Source organism: Urocitellus parryii, chromosome 4, assembly GCF_045843805.1.
Source record: "Urocitellus parryii isolate mUroPar1 chromosome 4, mUroPar1.hap1, whole genome shotgun sequence".
NCBI classification, from domain to species: domain Eukaryota; kingdom Metazoa; phylum Chordata; class Mammalia; order Rodentia; family Sciuridae; genus Urocitellus; species Urocitellus parryii.
The window spans coordinates 31,243,607-31,264,439 of record NC_135534.1 but is presented as its reverse complement, the minus strand read 5'-3'; the positions used below and the strand labels follow the sequence as shown (position 1 = coordinate 31,264,439).

The 20,833-nt window shown below is 41.6% G+C and overlaps 1 protein-coding gene across 1 annotated transcript in view; it reads left to right on the top strand.

Moving 5' to 3' along the window:
- Positions 1 to 6,834: 6,834 nt before the first annotated feature.
- Positions 6,835 to 20,833, top strand: part of Cat (catalase) — a 43,419-nt gene continuing 29,420 nt past the window's right edge. Inside the window, exon 1 of the mRNA XM_026404840.2 lies at positions 6,835 to 6,999. Coding sequence (XP_026260625.2) covers positions 6,934 to 6,999 — 66 coding nt within the window. The 5' untranslated portion in view covers positions 6,835 to 6,933. The remainder of the gene's footprint in view (positions 7,000 to 20,833) is intronic.

The window sequence follows — 20,833 nt, the reverse complement described above, 5'->3', positions numbered from 1 at the left end:
ATATGATGTAAGGAGGGCATGGCCCTTCCTGGTATGAGCCACAGAGCTCCCCCTGCCCTGCCCAAAGCAGTGCTCTTGACCATGTGCTCATGTTGAATTCCCTGTCCCCTTAGCCTGCGGTCAGCACTGTTGAGTCATGCTCCCAACTGTGGTCCTCTCTGTGGGGTTCACTGTGGCATACTTATGTGTCTTGGTGGCTGGTATTTTGGGCAACTTTTGTTTGTAGTGGGATTCAGTGCTCCTGTCCCTTTCCAACATTATAATATTTCTCTTGGCTCAAAGTTTATTCTGTGATTGATTGATGATCACTGTAGACACATGGATAACAGAAGCCCGGAGGAATGCACGTTACTAGGCAGGACACTTTTCCTGCATGTAATCAACCTCTGACATCAAGGCTTGTATTCTCAGGGTTTCTGCCAACAGAACAATATACAGAATGATCTCTAAACCGAACAGTGTGAACCTATAGCACGATACATTGTGTTCCAAACATAACCAAAGGCAGCCATAAAGTCAGGGCGTATTTAGACAAGATAATAGCTGATATTTACTAAATGGATAGCTAATTATACAGTAATGAAAAAGTTAGAAACAAACATTGTCAAGTAATTCCTTATAGATAATAATACAAGGTTAACTTACAGCACGTTTTGTGGGATGAACTAAAGTTTTTTTTTAATATTAACACATTAAATCTCATACATATGAATTAAGAAAACCATAAGGCTATTTATCTGTATTTATATCTTCTTATTTTTATCTTCAATTTTTGTGTCTATATTATTTAGCTTTCCATTGCTGTGACAAAATACCAGAGAAAAACAACTTAAAGCAGGAAAGATTTATTTTGGCTCATGGTTTCAGAGGTTTCAGTCCACAATCACTTGGCCCCATTGCTGTGGGTTTTTGGTGAGGCAGAACATCATGGTGGGGAGTATATTGGCAGAGCAAAGCTGCTTACCTCAATGAGGACAAAATGTGGAAGGGGGGAGAGAGAGAGAGAGAGAGAAAGAGAAAGATATGACCTTCCAGGACATGTCCTATGACCTAATTCCTCCAATGAGGCTCTACCTCCTATAGTTTCTACCATCTCCCAATAGTCCATTCAGCTATGAACCCACTGATGTGGTGGTGATTGATGAAGTCAGAGCCCTCATGACCCAACCACCTCCCCAAAGCTCCGTCTCTGCACATTGCTGCATTGGGAACCAAGTCTTCAACACATGAGGTTTTGGGGGACATTACAGATGCAAACCATGATTGTGTCTTAACTTGTTCTTAGAAAAAACAAATCACTGGTTCCTGGGTGGAATGGTGATGCAGGGGAAGTTTGAGTGGTATTTCTTTCCCACCTATTTTTTTCCCTTGCTCTTGCTACTTTACCCCTATGTAGTGCCTAACCTGGGCCCACCCTGTCTTTCAGTCCACTACTGAACAATTTGTGATTAAAGTATTCCCCGAGAAGATGGTTACATATGACTGGCCCCCTAGGAATATACTTACACACTTTGGTACATTTTTATTTTGATATTATACTAAAACTGTAGAAATTTTCAAAAATAATACAAATAACTCCAGTTTGCCTTTTACTCAGACTCGCCCTGTTTATCATCTTATTGATATCTTAATACCTGTATTCTGCACATGTGTGCAATTTTTCTGACCCATTTGAGTGTAAGGTGCCTTTAAAAAAAATTACAAATCGACCTTTGTTTGCATGAGGCCATTGCTTTTGGTCCTTGGCACAATTAGAATAATATTACTTCATGTCACAGAGTCTCAGAGTAGAATTTGTTTATGTCCACCTATCCTGGGGCAGGAGCTGCATATAAGAGGTAATCCAGGCCAGTGGAAGCTCTTGCCTGGTGGAAACTGTCTGAATGGACATGTTTTCCCGGGGATCTTCATTCTGTAATTTTAGAAGTCCCAGTCTCTGCCTGTGCTTCGTTGAGAGGAAGAAGGGTGGCTAAAGATCTTCCTCCTTCCCCTGCTCCCTGTGCTCAGCAAGCTGCATCTTGTCCAGCTTCTTCTCTACCACTCTTATCACCTTTGGTTGTTCCTCACCCCCACGTGACTCTCTATAACCGCTCATGATTCTTTCAAAAGCCTAGAATGTCATTTTCCTGTGTCTTTCTCAATCACAAGAATGTGAAATGTGAAATTCACAATTGGTTTACATCAGTGTGCTTCCCACAGAGCCAGGTCCTAGCAGGGTGTGGGACAAGGCTTTGGGTGTATTCTACAAATGGGGAACACTCGCCCCCATCTTCCTGTCTTCCTGTACACTCTGTTGCGGGCAAAACAACTTAGGAGTTGACATGTGCTCTCTAGAGCCACTGCTTGGTCTGAATCCAAAGGCACTAACTAGTTATGTGACTTTGGGAGGTTACTTAACTTTGTGTTCCTCAATTTCCTGTAGGTAGAGTGAAGATAATAAGGGGTGATGCCTTATGGGATTGTAGATAGGGTTGGAAAAATCCTTAGTGTGGAGCCCGGGCATAGCAGGAGCAATGTAAGCTTTTGCTAAGTTTTGAGAGGATGGTTATGCAGGATGGGAAGGTTTGGTTTACAACTCTGGTTGTTCATCACAATGTGACCTTGCAGCCATATGTGAAGTGACAAGAGGCAGTCTCTTAACTACAGCACACCCTAGAGGGGTGGGAGGAACATAATGTGGGAGCACAAAATCTGTTGCATTTTCTCAGCAGCTGAATCAGCCCATAAAAGTCACAGGGGGCTCAAGAGCAATGGTCATTCTCATAACTGGGGAATACTGATATCTGCGTGCACGACATCCCCTGAATCCAACAACCCCAGGAGGTCAGTGTGGCACACGACACATGCCCTTTCTTTTATAATAGAATGCCTGAGTTTTGCCAAGCACATGGTCACCCAGTCAGTGACTACATTTCTCAGTTTCCTGAAGAGCGAGGCATGGCCATGTGACTAAATTTGGGGTAATGGAATGAGAGTAGAAATGAAGAGTGTCATTTCTAGGTTGGACACTAAAAAGGAATGGGTATGTGCTCCACGTGCTCCTTTGTCCCCCTTCCCACTGGCTGGCATGCAGCTATGATTATGTGTGAGCTGCAGGAGCCACACTGGACTCAGAAATGGAAGCCTGGTATTAAAGGTGGCAGAGATGCCCAACCAGCCCTGCACCATCTAGGTATGGGATGTTTTGAGTGAGAGAAGTAAACTTTGATCTTGAAACAAGATTTTGTTTTAGCAGCTTAGGTTATAAGTAAGACAGAAGCTGTTACTATCTCCATTTTACAAAAGAGAAATGGAAGCTTAGAAAGATTGTGGCTTACCTGAGGTCACATAGTTTGTCAATAGTCACAGTAGAGTCAACTTCAAGGGCCCCAATGCTAGTGTTGGGACTTTTAACTATGTAGCATGCTGTTTTGCCTCTTGAAGTCCTGTTGGGTTATGATCTGTGCTTATGAGAAAAAAAAGAGAGGAGAAAGACACCTGTCCCACTCCACCTAGACTACCATCCCCAGCTGTTGCCAGTGGTTCCCCTCAAAATAAGTACATTTCATAACCACATTTCTCCATAGATACCTCAGGTTCAGTCGACATTGAACGTGTTGGTTTGCCTGTGAGTTTTGTTGTGGTTGTTATTGTTGTTTTTTGTCATTTTGGGGACTGTCAAGGTGCAAGAATTTGCACCTGGTTCTGCACACAGTTAAGCCAAGGGAGAGCACACGTGTGACACCCGCACATAGGAGACTGGTAATCAAACACTTCGGAGATAGCAGCACTGGAAAATAACTCCCAGCCGGGTATATCATCCCAGTAGCCAAACATGATTGGTTTACATCGGCTGTGCAGGATCCCCGGAAAGTGGGTAAACAGCAGAAGTCAAAGCCAAAGTCAAATACAGAGGTCAGTGTACCTGGGTGAACTTGAAAAGGCCTTAACCCTAGTTGTAAATATTTTCTTGCTCTCCCAATCCTACTTGAGGCATCACAGTACCAGCATGGATAAAGTCAGGATTTCAAGGAAAAATGCAGAAATTTCTTCAGATTTCTGGTAACAGGGTAGATCATAGCATGCTTATTTCTGGCCTGGTACCTAATATCTATTCATTCTTCAAGATTCACTTTGCTGTTATTTCCTCAAGGAAGTCTCCTATGGCCTCCCAAGTTCAGGCTAGGCTGTCTTCTCAGGTACACCCCCACAACCACTGAACTTCCCCCTTTTGGCACTCTGTACACTTTCTTGTTTCACTGGGATGCTCTGAAAGCCTCTCAGGCAGAGGGCCCAGGAACAGCAGGCATTCAGTGGGCTGAATGAATCGTGTGGGGTCGCCATGATGGCTGAGCATAACACGACAGGGTTCTCCACTCAAAAGAATCTAATGAAATATGCATCTTGTAAACATATAGAATCCAGCTACTCCCCTATCTTTAAGATTTTATTGCCAATCCACACTCTTATAGCCAGTAAGAGTTTAAGCTGGTTCAAGTATTGCAGAGAGCAACTGACAGTATGTCATAAGAGCCTTAATATGTTCAAATGATTTGAACTGAAAAGTACTTCTGAAAACGGATCTTTAAAGAAGCAAATACAAATGCAGAGGAGGGGTATCACTACTGTCACAGTACGAAAAAATTTAAGCATTCCTGGTAATGGAAAATGTATAGACACATAGTTTGATTGCAAATTGTGCAGCCATGGGGTGGGGATTCACATTTTTTGAAGAATATTTAATGACTTGGGAAAAACTTCATCCTATGATGTTAAGTGAAAAGAAGAAGGACATAAGATTATATATTCTTTATAATCAATTACAAACTTCTTTCTTCATACAATACCTTTATGTATATGTATATGTGTGTGTGTGTGTATATATATATATATATATATATATATATATGATAGAAAATGTTGGTAAGAAAGATACCTATTTATTAACATTAATATGTGATTGTTTGATATATATGTCTGCATTTTCAGGTGTCTATTAGTAAGTACATATTACTCTTAATATCAGAAAACAGAGAAGTTAAGGAAAAGATAAATTCTAGCTTATTTTCTAATGCATTTCTTTTTCCTCAGACACTCAGGGTGTAGCATGGCACATGAGGCTGGGATGAGAAAAGGCATATGAAATTTTTTCTTCTCATGATTGTTCCAACTGCAGCCATTTCAGACACCAAGGGACATCTGGGCCACGGTGGTAGGATCACAGAGCGGTGGCACTGCTCACTCTTGTGCCTCAAATGAGTGGCTCATTCTGAATCATAAACATCTCTTACTATGTTCTTTTTTTTGTTTGTTTCTCTCCTCTGCTTACCCCTGCAATTCCCTCACAAGGACATAGTGAAGACAATTAAAATATGTAGAAGATTTACCCTCTCAGAGTGTGAGAAACAGAACCTAAGTAAATAATTACCTTAGATGCCGTTACTGCTCCTGCTGCATGGTACACCTGTCATCTAAAAGTCATAGAGTTCATTCTCTCCATTCTTTTCTTTTACTACTGATTAAAGAAAATTTATAAAGCTTCCCAGTGGACTTCCCAACATTTTCTCTTGAATATTTAAACTTGGTTTTAGATTTGGTGACATCAGGATTAATAACATTATGTTTTATGCCAGTATATTTTTATTTCATCAGGTTTGGAACAATTGGAAAGCAGCATTTGCTAAATGACAATACCAACCTAAAACTCATGTGTTCATATGAAGAAAATATTAAAACCTGGGTCCAAATCTGTTTATCACTTAGAATTACTTTTAGGAGTAAAAGAGATTGGATTTCCAGTATTTTCAAAGTAGGGCTGAGTTTTAGAGGTGTTTTCACTTAAACTAAAATTAAATTATAATAAAAAAGCCAATAAATAGAAATTCTACCTATGTACCCAGTATGATTTTTTTGGGGGGGGGGGAAATGGGGTCCTTTTTTTTTGGAACTGGGTGTCAACCCAGGGCTTTGCAAATGCAAGGAAAACACTTTGCCAACTGAGCTACATCCCTGCCTAGCATACACCTTATTTAAAACAAGATATTACCAGATCAGAAATTGGTCTTGTTTCTCCATTTCTCTTTCTATGGAAATAATTTCTTAGGAATTCAAACCAACAATAATAGAAACAGAAAACAGCATAATAATAACAAATAATAGAACTCCAACAGGGCAATGTTCACATAAAGAACAAAGGTTAACATGTGACTGACTCGAGATCTATCTTTTTTTTTAAACTTTGTTGATATTTATCCTGAGGAAGAAAATGACTGGTTCTTTTCAACATTCACTTCTGCAACAAGCCACGGGGTCTGGAGATGGGGCTAGAATCTTGACTCTATCGCTTAATAACTGTGTAACTTTGGGAAAGTTATTTTTTAATTTCTTTATGCCTCAGTTTCCTACTCTGTAAAGTGAGGATAATACTGGTAATCTAAACAATATTATTGGTAATAGTATAGATAATATTGGTTCATAGTATTATTAGTATTCTAGCCTGGTAAGTGATAATCCATGAATAAGAAAAAGAGTATGTAAGAAAAAAGGATCCACCCATCCTTCAGTAGCAAACAATACTTATATCTGGGCATGGCACAACCTTGTTTTGCATAAAGGAATTCAACCCAGGACTTCTGACTCTTAAGGGCTGAGCGAGCCACAGTTGCACTGCTCCACCTGTCGCGCCCCCAGGGCTCTCTCCCTTTTCTCTCCAGCACTAGTCTCTCCGCAGGGTCCAGGCCCGCCTCGCTCCAGGAGCCCCCGCTGGGCGTCCAATCCCATCCCGCCTAGAGCTCTCACGGCCAATCAGGAAGCGGCAGGAGGGGGGCGGTGCTGATTGGTGGAGCCTGAAGTTTCCGACCTCTGCCGCCGAGCAGCAGACGGGGATCGTCTGCTGAGGGTGCAGAGGCGCGAGCCAAGGCTGACTGGCACGTTCTGCTACGCCAACTCGACACCATGGCGGACAGCCGGGATCCAGCTAGCGACCAGATGAAGCAGTGGAAGGAGCAGCGGGCGGCGCAGGTACACCCTGTGCGCTCAGAGCCGGCCGGCGGGTCCCCGCGGGGCGTTGGCGAGTAACGGCCCCTGCTTTTCCGAGGCTGCGTTGAGCCGGGCTGTACCATCGGCCACAGGCGGCGGGGGGCTGTCTTTGGGTGGAGGTGGACTGTTACATTCATGGGGGACAGGAGAGCGGCTTTCTGGGGCGCGGGGCTGACTGCCTGCAGGATTTGTCGTTGGCCACTGGACGCGGGTGGTTGGCTCAGAATTTTGCACTATTGCCTACTGGGACAGAGGTCACAGCTTGAGGGCGGAAGGAAAAAGCATGGAGAAAGAGGCAGAGAGCTGCAACTTCAAGAAAGGAAGTCAGAGTGAAGTGGGAGCAGGCATTAGCTTTAACCTTACCGAAACAATATCTGCACGCTTTCATGTTTGTGGGATATAAGAACTGTATTTTAGGTGGATGTCTTCAGCAGCAATCATGGTGACATGTGTAGTACGTACAGCATTAAACCACTAAATAAAAAATATTTTTAAAAATTATTTCATTTGCACTGTGCTGGGCCAAGGTGTACAAATTCCAATGAGGCAAGAACCACATCCTTGAGAAGTTCAGAGTCTAGTCTGGGAGACAAGATAAATCACCAGTGTGGTGAAGGGTCTAATAAGTACCTGAAGACTGGTAAAGGGAATGAACAAGTTGACGGTGAGACTCCCCAAAGCAGGTGACATCTGAACAGAATTTTTTAAAATGAGAGGGATCCAATCCAGCGGTGGTGGGGGAGGCATTCCAGGCCTGTGCCCAGAGGTGCAGAGTCTTAAAGGGCATCTTTGAGAAGATTGGATTAGATGAGGCTGCATTTGGTTGAGTTTTCTGGCTGGTTGGACCAGAGTGTCATGCCAAGTTCCTAGGGCTTCTGGTTAACATGGCAGAGAGGGCTAATTCTACATTTTTCCCTATCCAGTTAAGTGCTCTTTCTCAAAACTGTGCTAAAATGTTCATAAACTGGGGCATTGATGCCAAGTGCTCTCATGAATTGTGTTAATGGTTCCCTGTTTGTGAGAAGGCTGCCATTCTTCTCTAAGCTCCTAATCCCATTCTTTGTTATATACCACTAAAATAGCTCATTTTTTTTCATACCAGAGAGACTTAACTTATTTTTTTTTTTTCCCAGTACTGGGGATGGAATCCAGGGCCTCATGCATTCTAGGTAAACACTCTACCTCTGAGCCACATCCCCAGCCCAAGATGTAAGAATCTTAATCAAGGATATGCAGTTAGTTGGTGGCAGAGTCAAGATTAGAACTGAGCTTCTTGAGACCAGGACTTGTTGCATACCCAGTGACTGCTGATTCCTGATTCACACTGAAGTTTTCATGAATGATTGGCTAGTTGAGGAATATTATGGGTGATATAGTGAGATTTTTATAAATCAAATATATTCATTTCTAAAGACTCTCTTTTATTCTGAGACTAGCTTGCTATTTCTTTGGGAGACTCATTAACTTTTGTTGAGTCCTTAAGTCCCTGCTGTTGATTTTCCAGGCATAGTTGCCCATATGAGAAACAGCTGGGCCACAAAGCACATCTGTAATTGGGTACCTCCATTGAAGTATTGCTGTCTCTTTTGCTCATGGCATCTCAGCATATTGTATACATCCTCCTGATTGATAGTTACATTGATATTTCTCATTTTTGCGGCTGAGTGAAGATTGCTTATTTTTACCCTCCAGAAGGAATTTTGCCCAAGCCACCTAGCTTATGTAATTTTCAAATGCTTTATTGTGAAAAAAACATTCAGAAAAGTTGAAGGAATTTTGCAGCATATTCTCATATATAGATCCTGCAATTAATGTTTTGCTACATGTCTTTTATAACAGGTTATTCCATCTGTCCATCCTTTTATACATCCAGTAGTCTATTAATTTATTTAGTGAACCTCAGAGTAAGAAGACATCAGTATGCTTTATTCCTAAACATGGATCATGTGAATTAACAGTTCAATGTGTGTATATGCTTTTAAGGTGTTATTTACATACAGTGAAATGAACAAATATTGTCTACTGTTCCACAAGTTTCAATAAATATATACACCAATGAATCTAAAACCCTTATGAAGGTATAGGAGATTGTCATCACCCTGAAAAGTTCCTTCTTGTTACTTATTTCTAGTTTTTGGCTATTATGAATAAAGTTTCTATGAAAATTCTTATATTAGTCTTTATGTGCACCCATGCATTAATTTTTCTTAGAAAATACCTAGGAGTGGATTTACTGGGTCATAGGGTAAGTGAATGTTTTATGGGAAACTGCTCAGACTTTTCCCAAACTGGTTGTACTGTTTTACTCTTCCATCAGAAGTGTACGAGAGTTCCAGTCAATCCACATCCTACTGTCTCTTGGTTTTGTTGGTCTTTTAATTTTAGTCATTCTTGTGGTTCTGAGCTCTTATCTCTGTGATTTTAATTTGTATTTCTCAGGTGATTAATGATGCTGAGCATCTTTTCAGGTGCTATGGATCATTTTTATGTTTCTTTGCAGTGTCTGTTAGCAAATTTTTTGTCCTGTGAAAAATTGGTTTATGTTTTTATTGATGATTCATAGCCCATGCTTTAAGTTTAATCCGGGGTGGGTTAAATGCTATAATAATAGATCCCAACATGTATAATGATGTAAATATATTAGAAATTTTTTTTCTCACCTATAATCTTATGATCTAAAGTGCTTTGAGGTTGAAGGGAGTGGGCAGGTGCTCTGCTCCTCACAATTATTGAGGGCTCCAGGCTGAAGGAGGCTGAAGGAGGTGCTCTGCTCCTCACAATTATTGAGGACTCCAGGCTGAAGGAGGCTAGCCACAGAAGGGTTAGCCACAGAGGAGGACGTTGGTAGGTTTAGGGACTAGAGTCACTTCCATTTACATTCCTTTGGCTAGAACTCTGTTATAGGACACACAATTGTAAGGGAGGCTGCAAAATGCAGTCTACCTCTGTGTCTTGGAAGCTATTATATTGTCTAAAATATACATTCCATATTTAGTGAAAACCTGTCTAGCTATTTTCTTATGATATGGTAATAGAATAATAGACATGATCTCTTTTTAATTTTCTGACATTAAAATACTTCTTTTGTTAGAAAAATATGCTGGTAACATATGATGTCAAACAAACAAACAAAACATGTCCCCATGCTTGCTAAATGCTTGATGTAAGTGGGAAGTTCTGTATCAGTATTCTGCCTTCTGTTCCCCAATTCGTTTTAATCTTTTACTGAATTGTGGGAGCTTTAGATTTTGGACCTACTATGGGAGGGCACTCTGTTGTCTCCTCCCTCAAGAACCAGCTAGAGGATGCCAAATTGGGTGGATCCTCCTTTGGAACCAGAGTCAGCCAATGTGAAAGCAATTTATTGGGCGTGTCTCCTTGTGGTCAGATGTTGTTGCTGACAAGTGAATTGGGAGCTTTGTAAACTTTAATAATGGAGCATTCAATCAAGTGTCTTCACAGGCGTGACTTGGGTCCACTTAAAAGTCTTTGCCTCTTACTCCCAAAATACATTGGTCAGAGGAAGGCCATTCTATAGTTATCCTTAGCCTCTCTGAATGGAACTTAAGTGGGTATTTTTGTTCACTGCCTAGAATGCAAGGGCTCTTTCTTCACGATGCTTAGGTTTAATGAGTAAGTTTTAATCCCATCAGATCAGGCTGGAGAATCTGAACATTTTAAGCCTTACCTTTTTATACAGTGCCTTGTTATCTGGGAGAAAGGATGGGTCTTAGCCCATCTGTTTCTGTCAGTGAGTTATGTATATAGCCCACGAGGGTCTATAATTTTTAGGGTAACCTGGATAGTAAGTGTTGATGTTACACTGCCAATGTATGGATTGGAGAGGGAGTGACTGAGTGATTTAACCCTTTATGTACATGTGCTTTCATTTTCTTCTCTCTCTCCCTCTCTTTCTGGAACTGGAGATTGAATCCAGGGCCTTGCACATGCTAGGCAAGTGCTCCACATTGACACACATCCTTGATCCATGTGTTACTTCTTTTGGGAAATGTTTAGAAGTGGAATTGCTGAGTCATAGTATGTCAGCAGGGAAAACAGGAGACATGGAATCAAAATTTCTGTTTTCACTTCTACTTCCTCACCAATATCTAGACCATTCCACAGTTTTTCTTCAAGTAAGAAAGGAGAGGATGATTGCAAAATGTAAAATAAATAAATATTAATTTGCGTTTATTTTCCCATTTTTATTTTTAATTTCCTAAATTCAGTGACTACTGCTGCTTCTAATACAAAGAATAAAGGAATCTTTCATTTGTTGAGCTTTATTTTTTTTATGATTTATTTTTTTTTATTTTTATTTTTTTATTAAAATAAAATATTACATAGTTCTTAATACATCATATTACACGGTTTGGTTCAAGTGGGTTATGAACTCCCAATTTTACCCCGTATACAGATTGCTGAATCACATCAGTTACCCTTCCATTGATTGACATATTGCCTTTCTAGTGTCTGATGTATTCTGCTGTCTGTCCTATTTTCTATTATCCCCCCTCCCCTCCCCTCCCCTCCCCTTTTCTCTCTCTACCCCTTCTACTGTAAATCATTTCTTCCATTTGTATTATCTTGTCTTACCCCTCCTTTCCTCTTATATGTCATTTTGTATAACCCTGGGGATTGCCTTCCATTTCCATGCGATTCCCCTTCTCACTCCCTTTCCCTCCCACCTCTCATCCCTGTTTAATGTAAATCTTCTTCTCAAGCTCTTCGTCCCTACCCTGTCCTTGTTGACTCCCCTTATATCAAAGGAGTCATTTGGTATTTGTTTTTAAAGATTGACTAGCTTCACTTAGCATAATCTGCTCTAATGCCATCCATTTCCCTCCAAATTCTATGATTTTGTCATTTTTTAATGCAGAGTAATACTCCATAGTGTATAAATGCCACATTTTTTTTATCCATTCATCTATTGAAGGGCATCTAGGCTGATTCCACAGTCTTGCTATCGTGAATTGAGCTGCTATGAACATCGATGTAGCAGTGTCCCTGTAGCATGCTCTTATTAGGTCTTTAGGGAATAGACCGAGAAGGGGAATAGCTGGGTCAAATGGTGGTTCCATTCCCAGCTTTCCAAGAAATCTCCATACTGCTTTCCAAATTGGCTGCACCAGTTTGCAGTCCCACCAGCAATGAACAAGAGTGCCCTTTTCCCCGCATCCTCTCCAGCACTTATTGTTGTTTGACTTCCTAATGGCTGCCAATCTTACTGGAGTGAGATGGTATCTTAGGGTGGTTTTGATTTGCATTTCTCTGACTGCTAGCGATGGTGAGCATTTTTTCATGTATTTATTGATTGATTGTATGTCCTCCTCTGAGAAGTGTCTGTTCAGGTCCTTGGCCCATTTATTGATTGGGTTATTTGTTACCTTATTGTCTAATTTTTTGAGTTCTTTGTATATTCTGGTTATTAGGGCTCTATCTGAAGTGTGTGGAGTAAAGATTTGTTCCCAGGATGTAGGCTCCCTGTTTATCTCTCTTATTGTATCTTTTGCTGAGAAAAAACTTTTTAGTTTGAGTAAGTCCCATTTGTTGATTCTAGTTGTTAACTCTTGCGCTATGGGTGTCCTATTGAGGAATTTGGAGCCCGATCCCACAGCATGTAGATCATAACCAACTTTTTCTTCTATCAGATACCGTGTCTCTGATTTAATATCAAGCTCCTTGATCCATTTTGAGTTAACTTTTGTGCATGGCGAGACATAGGGATTCAGATTCATTTTGATGCAAATGGATTTCCAGTTTTCCCAGCACCATTTGTTGAAGATGCTATCCTTCCTCCATTGCATGCTTTTAGCCCCTTTATCAAATATAAGATAGTTGTAGTTTTGTGGATTGGTTACTGTGTCCTCTATTCTGTAACATTGGTCCACCCGCCTGTTTTGGTACCAGTACCATGCTGTTTTTGTTACTATTGGTCTGTAGTATAGTTTGAAGTCTGGTATCGCTATACCACCTGATTCACACTTTCTGCTTAGCATAGTTTTTGCTATTCTGGGTCTTTTATTATTCCACATGAATTTCATGATTCTTTTATCAATTTCTACAAGATATGCTGTTGGGATTTTGATTGGCATTGCATTGAACTTATAGAGAACTTTTGGTAATATCACCATTTTGATGATGTTAGTTCTGCCTATCCATGAGCAGGGTATATTTTTCCATCTTCTCAGGTCTTCTTCTATATCTTTCTTTAGGGTTCTGTAATTTTCATTGTATAAATCTTTCACCTCTTTTGTTAGGTTGATTCCCAAGTATTTTATTTTTTTGGGGGATATTGTGAATGGAGTAGTTGTCCTCATTTCCTTTTCAGAGGATTTGTCGCTGATATACAGGAATGCCTTTGATTTATGCGTGTTAATTTTATATCCTGCCACTTTGCTGAATTCATTTATTAGCTCTAATAGCTTCTTTGTAGACCCTTTTGGGTCTGCTAGGTATAGAATCATATCATCTGCAAATAGTGATAATTTAAGTTCTTCTTTTCCTATTTTTATGCCTTTAATTTCTTTCGTTTGTCTAATTGCTCTGGCCAGTGTTTCGAGGACTATGTTGAACAGAAGTGGTGAGAGAGGGCATCCCTGTCTTGTACCAGATCTTAGAGGGAATGCCTTCAATTTTTCTCCATTTAGAATGATGCTGGCCTGTGGCTTATCATAGATTGCTTTTACAATGTTGAGGTATGATCCAGCTATCCCTAATTTTTCTAGAGTTTTGAACATAAAGGGATGCTGTACTTTGTCGAATGCTTTTTCTGCATCAATCGAGATGATCATATGGTTCTTATTTTTAAGTCTATTGATGTGGTGAATAACATTTATTGATTTCCGTATATTGAACCAGCCTTGCATCCCAGGGATGAATCCTACTTGATCATGGTGTATAATTTTTTTGATATGTATTTGAATCTGATTCGCCAGAATTTTATTGAGGATTTTTGCCTCAATGTTCATTAGAGATATTGGTTTGTAGTTTTCTTTCTTTGAAGTGTCTTTGTCTGGTTTCGGAATCAGGGTGATGTTGGCCTCGTAGAATGAATTTGGAAGTTCTCCCTCTTTTTCTATTTCCTGAAATAGCTTGAAAAGTATTGGTGTTAGTTCCTCTTTAAAGGTTTTGTAAAACTCTGCTGTATACCCATCCGGTCCTGGGCTTTTCTTAGTTGGTAATCTTTTGATGGTTTCTTCTATTTCCTCTATTGTTATTGGTCTGTTTAGATTGTCTATATCCTCCTGCCTCAATCTGGGTAGATTATATGACTTAAGAAAATTATCTATGCCTTCACTATCTTCTATTTTATTGGAGTATAATGATTCAAAATAATTTCTGATTATCTTCTGTATTTCTGAAGTGTCTGTTGTGATATTGCCTTTTTCATCCCGTATGCTAGTAATTTGGGTTCTCTCTCTTCTTCTCTTCGTTAGCATGGCTAAGGGTCTGTCAATTTTATTTATTTTTTCAAAGAACCAACTTTTAGTTTTGTCAATTTTTTCAATTGTTTCTTTTGTTTCAATTTCATTAATTTTAGCTCTGATTTTAATTATTTCTTGCCTTCTACTTCTTTTGCTGTTGTTTTGCTCTTCTTTTTCTAGGATTTTGAGATGAAGTATGAGATCATTTATTTGTTGGTTTTTTCTTTTTTTGAGGAATGAACTCCAAGCAATGAATTTTCTTAGAACTGCTTTCAATGTGTCCCATAGATTCCGATATGTTGTGTCTGTGTTTTCATTTAACTCTAGGAAGTTTTTAATTTCCTCCTTGATGTCTTCTAAAACCCATTGATCATTCAGCAACCTATTGTTCATTCTCCAAGTGATGCTTGATTTTTCCTTCCTTCCTTTATCATTGATTTTCAGTTTCATTCCATTGTGGTCAGATAAGATGCATGGTATTATCTCTACCCCTTTATATTGTCTAAGAGTTGCCCTGTGACATAATATATTGTCTATTTTTGAGAAGGATCCATGAGCTGCTGAGAAAAAAGTGTAACTACTTGATGTTGGGTGGTATAGTCTATATATGTCAATTAGGTCTAGGTTGTTAATTGTGTTATTGAGTTCTATAGTTTCCTTATTTAACTTTTGTTTGGAAGATCTGTCCAGAGGTGAGAGAGGTGTGTTGAAGTCTCCCATGATTATTGTATGGTGGTCTATTAGACTCTTGAACTTGAGAAGAGTTTGCTTGATGAACAAAGCTGCACCATTATTTGGGGCATATATATTTATGATTGTTATGTCTTGTTGGTGTATGGTTCCCTTGAGCAGTATGAAGTGTCCTTCTTTATCCCTTTTGATTAACTTTGTCTTGAAATCTATTTTATTAGATATGAGTATGGCCACTCCTGCTTGTTTCCGCAGTCCATATGAGTGGTATGATTTTTCCCAACCTTTCACCTTCAGTCTATGAATATCTTTTCCTATCAGATGCGTCTCCTGTAGGCAGCATATTGTTGGGTCTTGTTTTGTGATCCATTCTACTAGCCTGTGTCTCTTGATTGGTGAATTTAAGCCATTAACATTTAGGGTAATTATTGAGATCTGGTTTGTTCTTCTAGCCATATTTGTTTATTGATGTTACTAAACCTGATTTATTATCCATTTTGACTACTTTCCCCCCTTTACTGTCCTACCTCCCATTGTTGGTTTTCAATGTTATTTTCCATTTCCTCTTCCTGTAATGTTTTGCCAAGGATTTTTTGAAGAGATGGTTTTCTAGCTGTGAATTCTTTTAACTTTTGTTTATCGTGGAAGGTTTTAATTTCATCTTCTATCCTGAAGCTTAATTTCGCTGGATACACGATTCTTGGTTGGAACCCATTTTCTTTCAGAGTTTGAAATATGTTATTCCAGGATCTTCTAGCTTTCAGAGTCTGTGTTGAGAGATCAGCTGTTATCCTGATTGGTTTACCCCTAAAAGTAATCTGCTTTCTTTCTCTTGCAGCTTTTAAAATTCTCTCCTTATTCTGTATGTTGGACATCTTCATTATAATGTGTCTAGGTGTGGATCTCTTATGATTTTGCACATTTGGCGTCCTGTAGGCTTCTAGGATTTGGGATTCTGTCTCATTCTTCAAGTCTGGGAAGTTTTCTCATATTATTTCACTGAATAGACTGTTTATTCCTTTGGTATGGAGCTCTGTGCCTTCCTGTATCCCAATGACTCTTAAATTTGGCCTTTTGATATTGTCCCATAATTCTTGGATGTTCTGCTCATGGTTTCTTAGCAGTCTTGCTGAGCTGTCTATGTTCTTTTCAAGTTGAAATACTTTGTCTTCATTGTCTGATGTTCTCTCTTCTAAGTGATCTACTCTGCTGGTAGTATTCTCAACTGAGTTTTTAAGTTGGTTTACTGTTTCCTGCATTTCTAGGATTTCTATTTGTTTGTTTTTTATTACCTCTATCTCCCTGTGAAATTGATCTTTTACTTCCTGGATTTGTTTGTCAATGTGATCTTTCATTGTCTGATTTTGCTGTCTAATGTCTTCCTTGAGACTCCAGATCATCTGAAGCATATATATCCTCAACTCTTTATCTGACATTCCATCTGTTGCAGCTATTACCTCTTCTAAAGTTGAGTTGACCTGCATTGCTTGTGGTCCTTTCTTTCCTTGTCTTTTCATACTGCTCGCGTTTCTTTCTGCTTGGTGCAACTGTTGTGTTTTTGATTTTTACCCCCTATTTATTTATATTGCTCTTGTATAGTTGGGAAGTCTCCCTTGCAGGGCGGGTAGTGGCTCTGCTCCTCCTCTAATTAGGGTGGTCTGTCTACCCCGCTAATCGGTCGCAGGTCTGCCCCCCCCCCCCGCGGGCACGGGTGGCGACTCTGCTCTGCCCCCACTTCAATTGTGGTGACGTAACTACCACGCCCTGGGGTCTTTGGTCCTGGTCTGGATGTGGGTGGCGGTTCTGCTGGGTCCCCACTCCAATTGGTGTGACGTGTCTACCGCGCTGGCAGGCCTCTAGGCCGGTAGGTCGCAGTTCTGCACAGCCCCCACTCCCAATGGGGGTACCTGACTACCTCTCCAACGGGTCGCTGAGCCCCCTCCGGACCCGGGCGGCGACCCTGCTCCACCCCCACTCCAACCAGTGTGACGCGACTGCCTCGGTGTTGCGTGTCCACCACGCTGGCAAGCTACCTGGCCTGTCTTTCCAGTGGGCCGCAAGTCTGCCTGCCCTGCTTGCTCAGATGGCAGCTCTGCACAGCCCCTACTCCAAATGAGGTTGTGCCTCCCAGGGGAGCCCTGATGGCGGAGGCTGACTACCGGTTCGGGTGGGGCGGGCAAAACCCCTCGGGTGTCAGCCGCTTGCAAAAGTGGCCGCTGGCCTCAGGACTCAACTTCTGCACCCTCCGTGGGGCCACCTGTGGAGCCAGGTAGCTGTGGCCACGTGGTTAGGACCCGGGCAGGTGAAGTGGCTGCTCCCAGAGCAAGCTCTATGCCTCCCAGGGGAGCCCTGATGGCGGAGGCTGACTGCTGTTTCTGGCAGGGCGGGCTAAACCGCTCGGGTGTCAGCCGCTTGCAAAAGAGGCCGCTGGTTTCAGGACTCGACTTCTGCACCCGCCGCGGGGCCACCCGTGGAGCCAGGTAGCTGTGGTTGCGTGGTTAGGAACCGGCCGCGTGGTTAGGAGCCGGGCGGGTGAGGCTGCTGCTCCCAGAGCGAGCTCTGTGCCTCCCAGGGAAGCCCTGATGGTGGAGGCTGACTGCCGGTTCGGGCGGGGCGGGCCAAACCGCTCGGGTGTCAGCCGCTTGCAAAAGTGGCCGCTGGGCTCAGGACTCGACTTCTGCACCCGCCGTGGGGCCACCTGTGGAGCCAGGTAGCTGTGGCCACGTGGTTAGGACCCGGGCAGGTGAAGTGGCTGCTCCCAGAGCGAGCTCTATGCCTCCCAGGGGAGCCCTGATGGCGGAGGCTGACTGCCGTTTCTGGCGGGGCGGGCCAAACTGCTCGGGTGTCAGCCGCTTGCAAAAGTGGCCGCTGGTTCAGGACTCGACTTCTGCACCCGCCGCGGGGTCACCCGTGGAGCCAGGTACTGTGGTTGCGTGGTTAGGAACCGGCCGCGTGGTTAGGAGCCGGGCAGGTGAGGCTGCTGCTCCCAGAGCGAGCTCTATGCCTCCCAGGGGAGCCCTGATGGCGGAGGCTGACTGCCGTTTCTGGCGGGGCGGGCCAAACTGCTCGGGTGTCAGCCGCTTGCAAAAGTGGCCGCTGGCCTCAGGACTCGACTTCCGCACCCGCCGCTGGGCCACCTGTGGAGCCGGTTAACTGTGGCCGCGTGATTAGGAACCGGGCAGGTGAAGTGGCTGTTCCCAGAGCGAGCTCTAGGCCTCCCGGGGGAGCCGCTTGCTGAGCAGCTGATGGCTGGGGGACTATACCTCTGTGCCCGAGAGGCTGTCCAAGATCCACTTCTCTGGGACGAACTGTCACTTCCAATAAACCTACCAGTTCACGGCTGCTCTCCTCTTAAGGGAATTATGCTAGAAGTTCCTCCATAGGTAGGCTGCATCTGTTCAGGTGGGTCTTTCTTATCCCGTTAAAGTGGAGACGTTGGAATCGCTGCTTCCTCGCCGGCCGCCATGTTGGATCCCCTTCCTGAGCTTTATTTTTTGAGCTGATCTCTCCAAACTCTCCCTTTCCCTATCCAAAACTCTACCTTTTCTGGAAAGTTTGAGGATTAGCCCTGATCTCAGTGTTACCAGATTTACTTAAGACAGTTCCAAGAAAGAAAAAATTTCTTTTGCAATAGTAATTTTCTGTGTATCTTAAAAGTTTTATTTTTCTACACAATTATTCTGTTTCTAATTCTCGAAAACCAGTAGCAATGTTTTGACCATTTCTGGCTGAAAACATTGTAGTAGTCAAGTAAGTGACTTGGCAATTTGCCGAGAGGAAAGAAGGGAAAATTAGAAACTATTGTAATGGGTTTAGTCTTATACAAAATAGTATGACAGAGCCTTGTTTGAAAAACAAAACATTTCTCACTCGCATAAAGGAGAAGCTGTATTCAGTTACTCTGTTCTTGGAGGCCAGCACTATCAGTATGAAGTCTGATATTTGTTCTTGTAAAAGGTGTTATAGAATAATAATAATAATAATAATATAATAATAATAATGTCATTATTATTCTTTTTTTTCTGGAATTAAAACTACCTTTCGGTTCTCTTCCCTGGGGTCCTTGGAGCTATTGTAAATTTTCTTTTTTGCTCCCCCTGTCCCCATGAGGTTTCACACCAAGGATATGCAATTCTTTGCTTTGCGTTCTAGACACCTTAATGTTCTGCCTTGCCCTAAGTGTTAGCCTAAGGCTTGTGAAAGTTGTCAGAATCAAAATGGAGTTGCTTGTGTTAAGCCTGACCACCACCACCAGTGCTAAAGCTCCTAGTCCTGGTAACAAGAATTAGTCACCAAAGGCTGCCAGAGCCATGACTGTGCACAAAGGCCACTTCATCCTTACACAGAACATGCTTGTGCAAGGGCATCTGTGTAGCAACTGTCTATTCAACTTTGGGCTGGTGCCAGCTGGTTATTGATCTTTGAACACCCTTCCTATTAATCTTGTGACCAAGGATTATTGTTTCAAAACAATTTATGAATTCTTCCTCTTTTATCTTTAAAAGCTTCCCTTTCCTCTTAGAATATGCCTGGGGTTTCCACGAGATGCACGTTCCACATTGCAGTGTTCCTCACTTGTTCCCCAAGAAACATATCAGTATTCTTCAGAGAGTCGTCTGTATTTAGGTTGACAGGCTGTAAAGGTCACACATTTGATAGCAGTTAGTGTGTTATGAAGACAGTTTCAGGTACACTTTCAGATCTAGCAGTTTATGTTCTTTATCAAGACCATAGTTTGTTTTTTTTTCTTAATCTTACTAGAGCTCACTTGTTCTGTGATACATTATTATAATTTTTGGGGGGTACTGAGAATTGAACCCAGGACCTTGCATATGCTGGACAAGTGCTCTACCACTGAGCGACATCCCTAGCATGATGATATATTATTTAATATTTTATTGGATACATATTTATTGAGTATCTTATTATTGAATCCCTTAAGTACAGTGTATAGGATAATTTAGGCAACAAATAGAAAAGAATAAAAACTCTTTTTTGCCTTTTGAGTATAGACTAATTCATATTAACTGATAACCACCTGTTGGCTTAACCAGGATGAGTTTACTAGATATTTGGGTGCATCTGGTGTTGTGAATTCATTGATTTATTTTGTGCTTGAGAACTACCCCCTAGAGTGTTTAAGATTAAAAAAAAAAGAAGAAGGCACACATGAGACTGAATGCAAAATTTAGCACTGAGTGGCCTACCTGGAAATTAAACTTTCACATTCCCTAGTGATGCTAAGCCCTCTGGGCAGGAGGAGTGTTAATCAGCAGGTCCACTGCCCAGTGTGTATTTTATGTGGGTGTGGAACTCTCCTACTCTTGTCTTGATTAAGCATGTAAATATAGGAAAGCAGAACAGAGTCTGGTGGAGTCCACACTCATGTGTTAGCAGCACTGAAGCAGCCCTCCATTTTTCCTGCCTTTGCTTCAGCTTCTGCCATATATCTTTTTTTTTTTTAAGAGAGAGAGAGAGAGAGAGAGAGAGAGAGAGAGAGAATTTTAATATTTATTTTTTTTTAGTTTTCGGCAGACACAACATCTTTGTTTGTATGTGGTGCTGAGGATCAAACCCGGGCTGCACGCATGCCAGGTGAGCGCGCTACCGCTTGAGCCACATCCCCAGCCCTCTGCCATATATCTTGCATTAAACATTTTTCTTTGATTCTTCATTTAAAAAAATCAAAATTCTATATC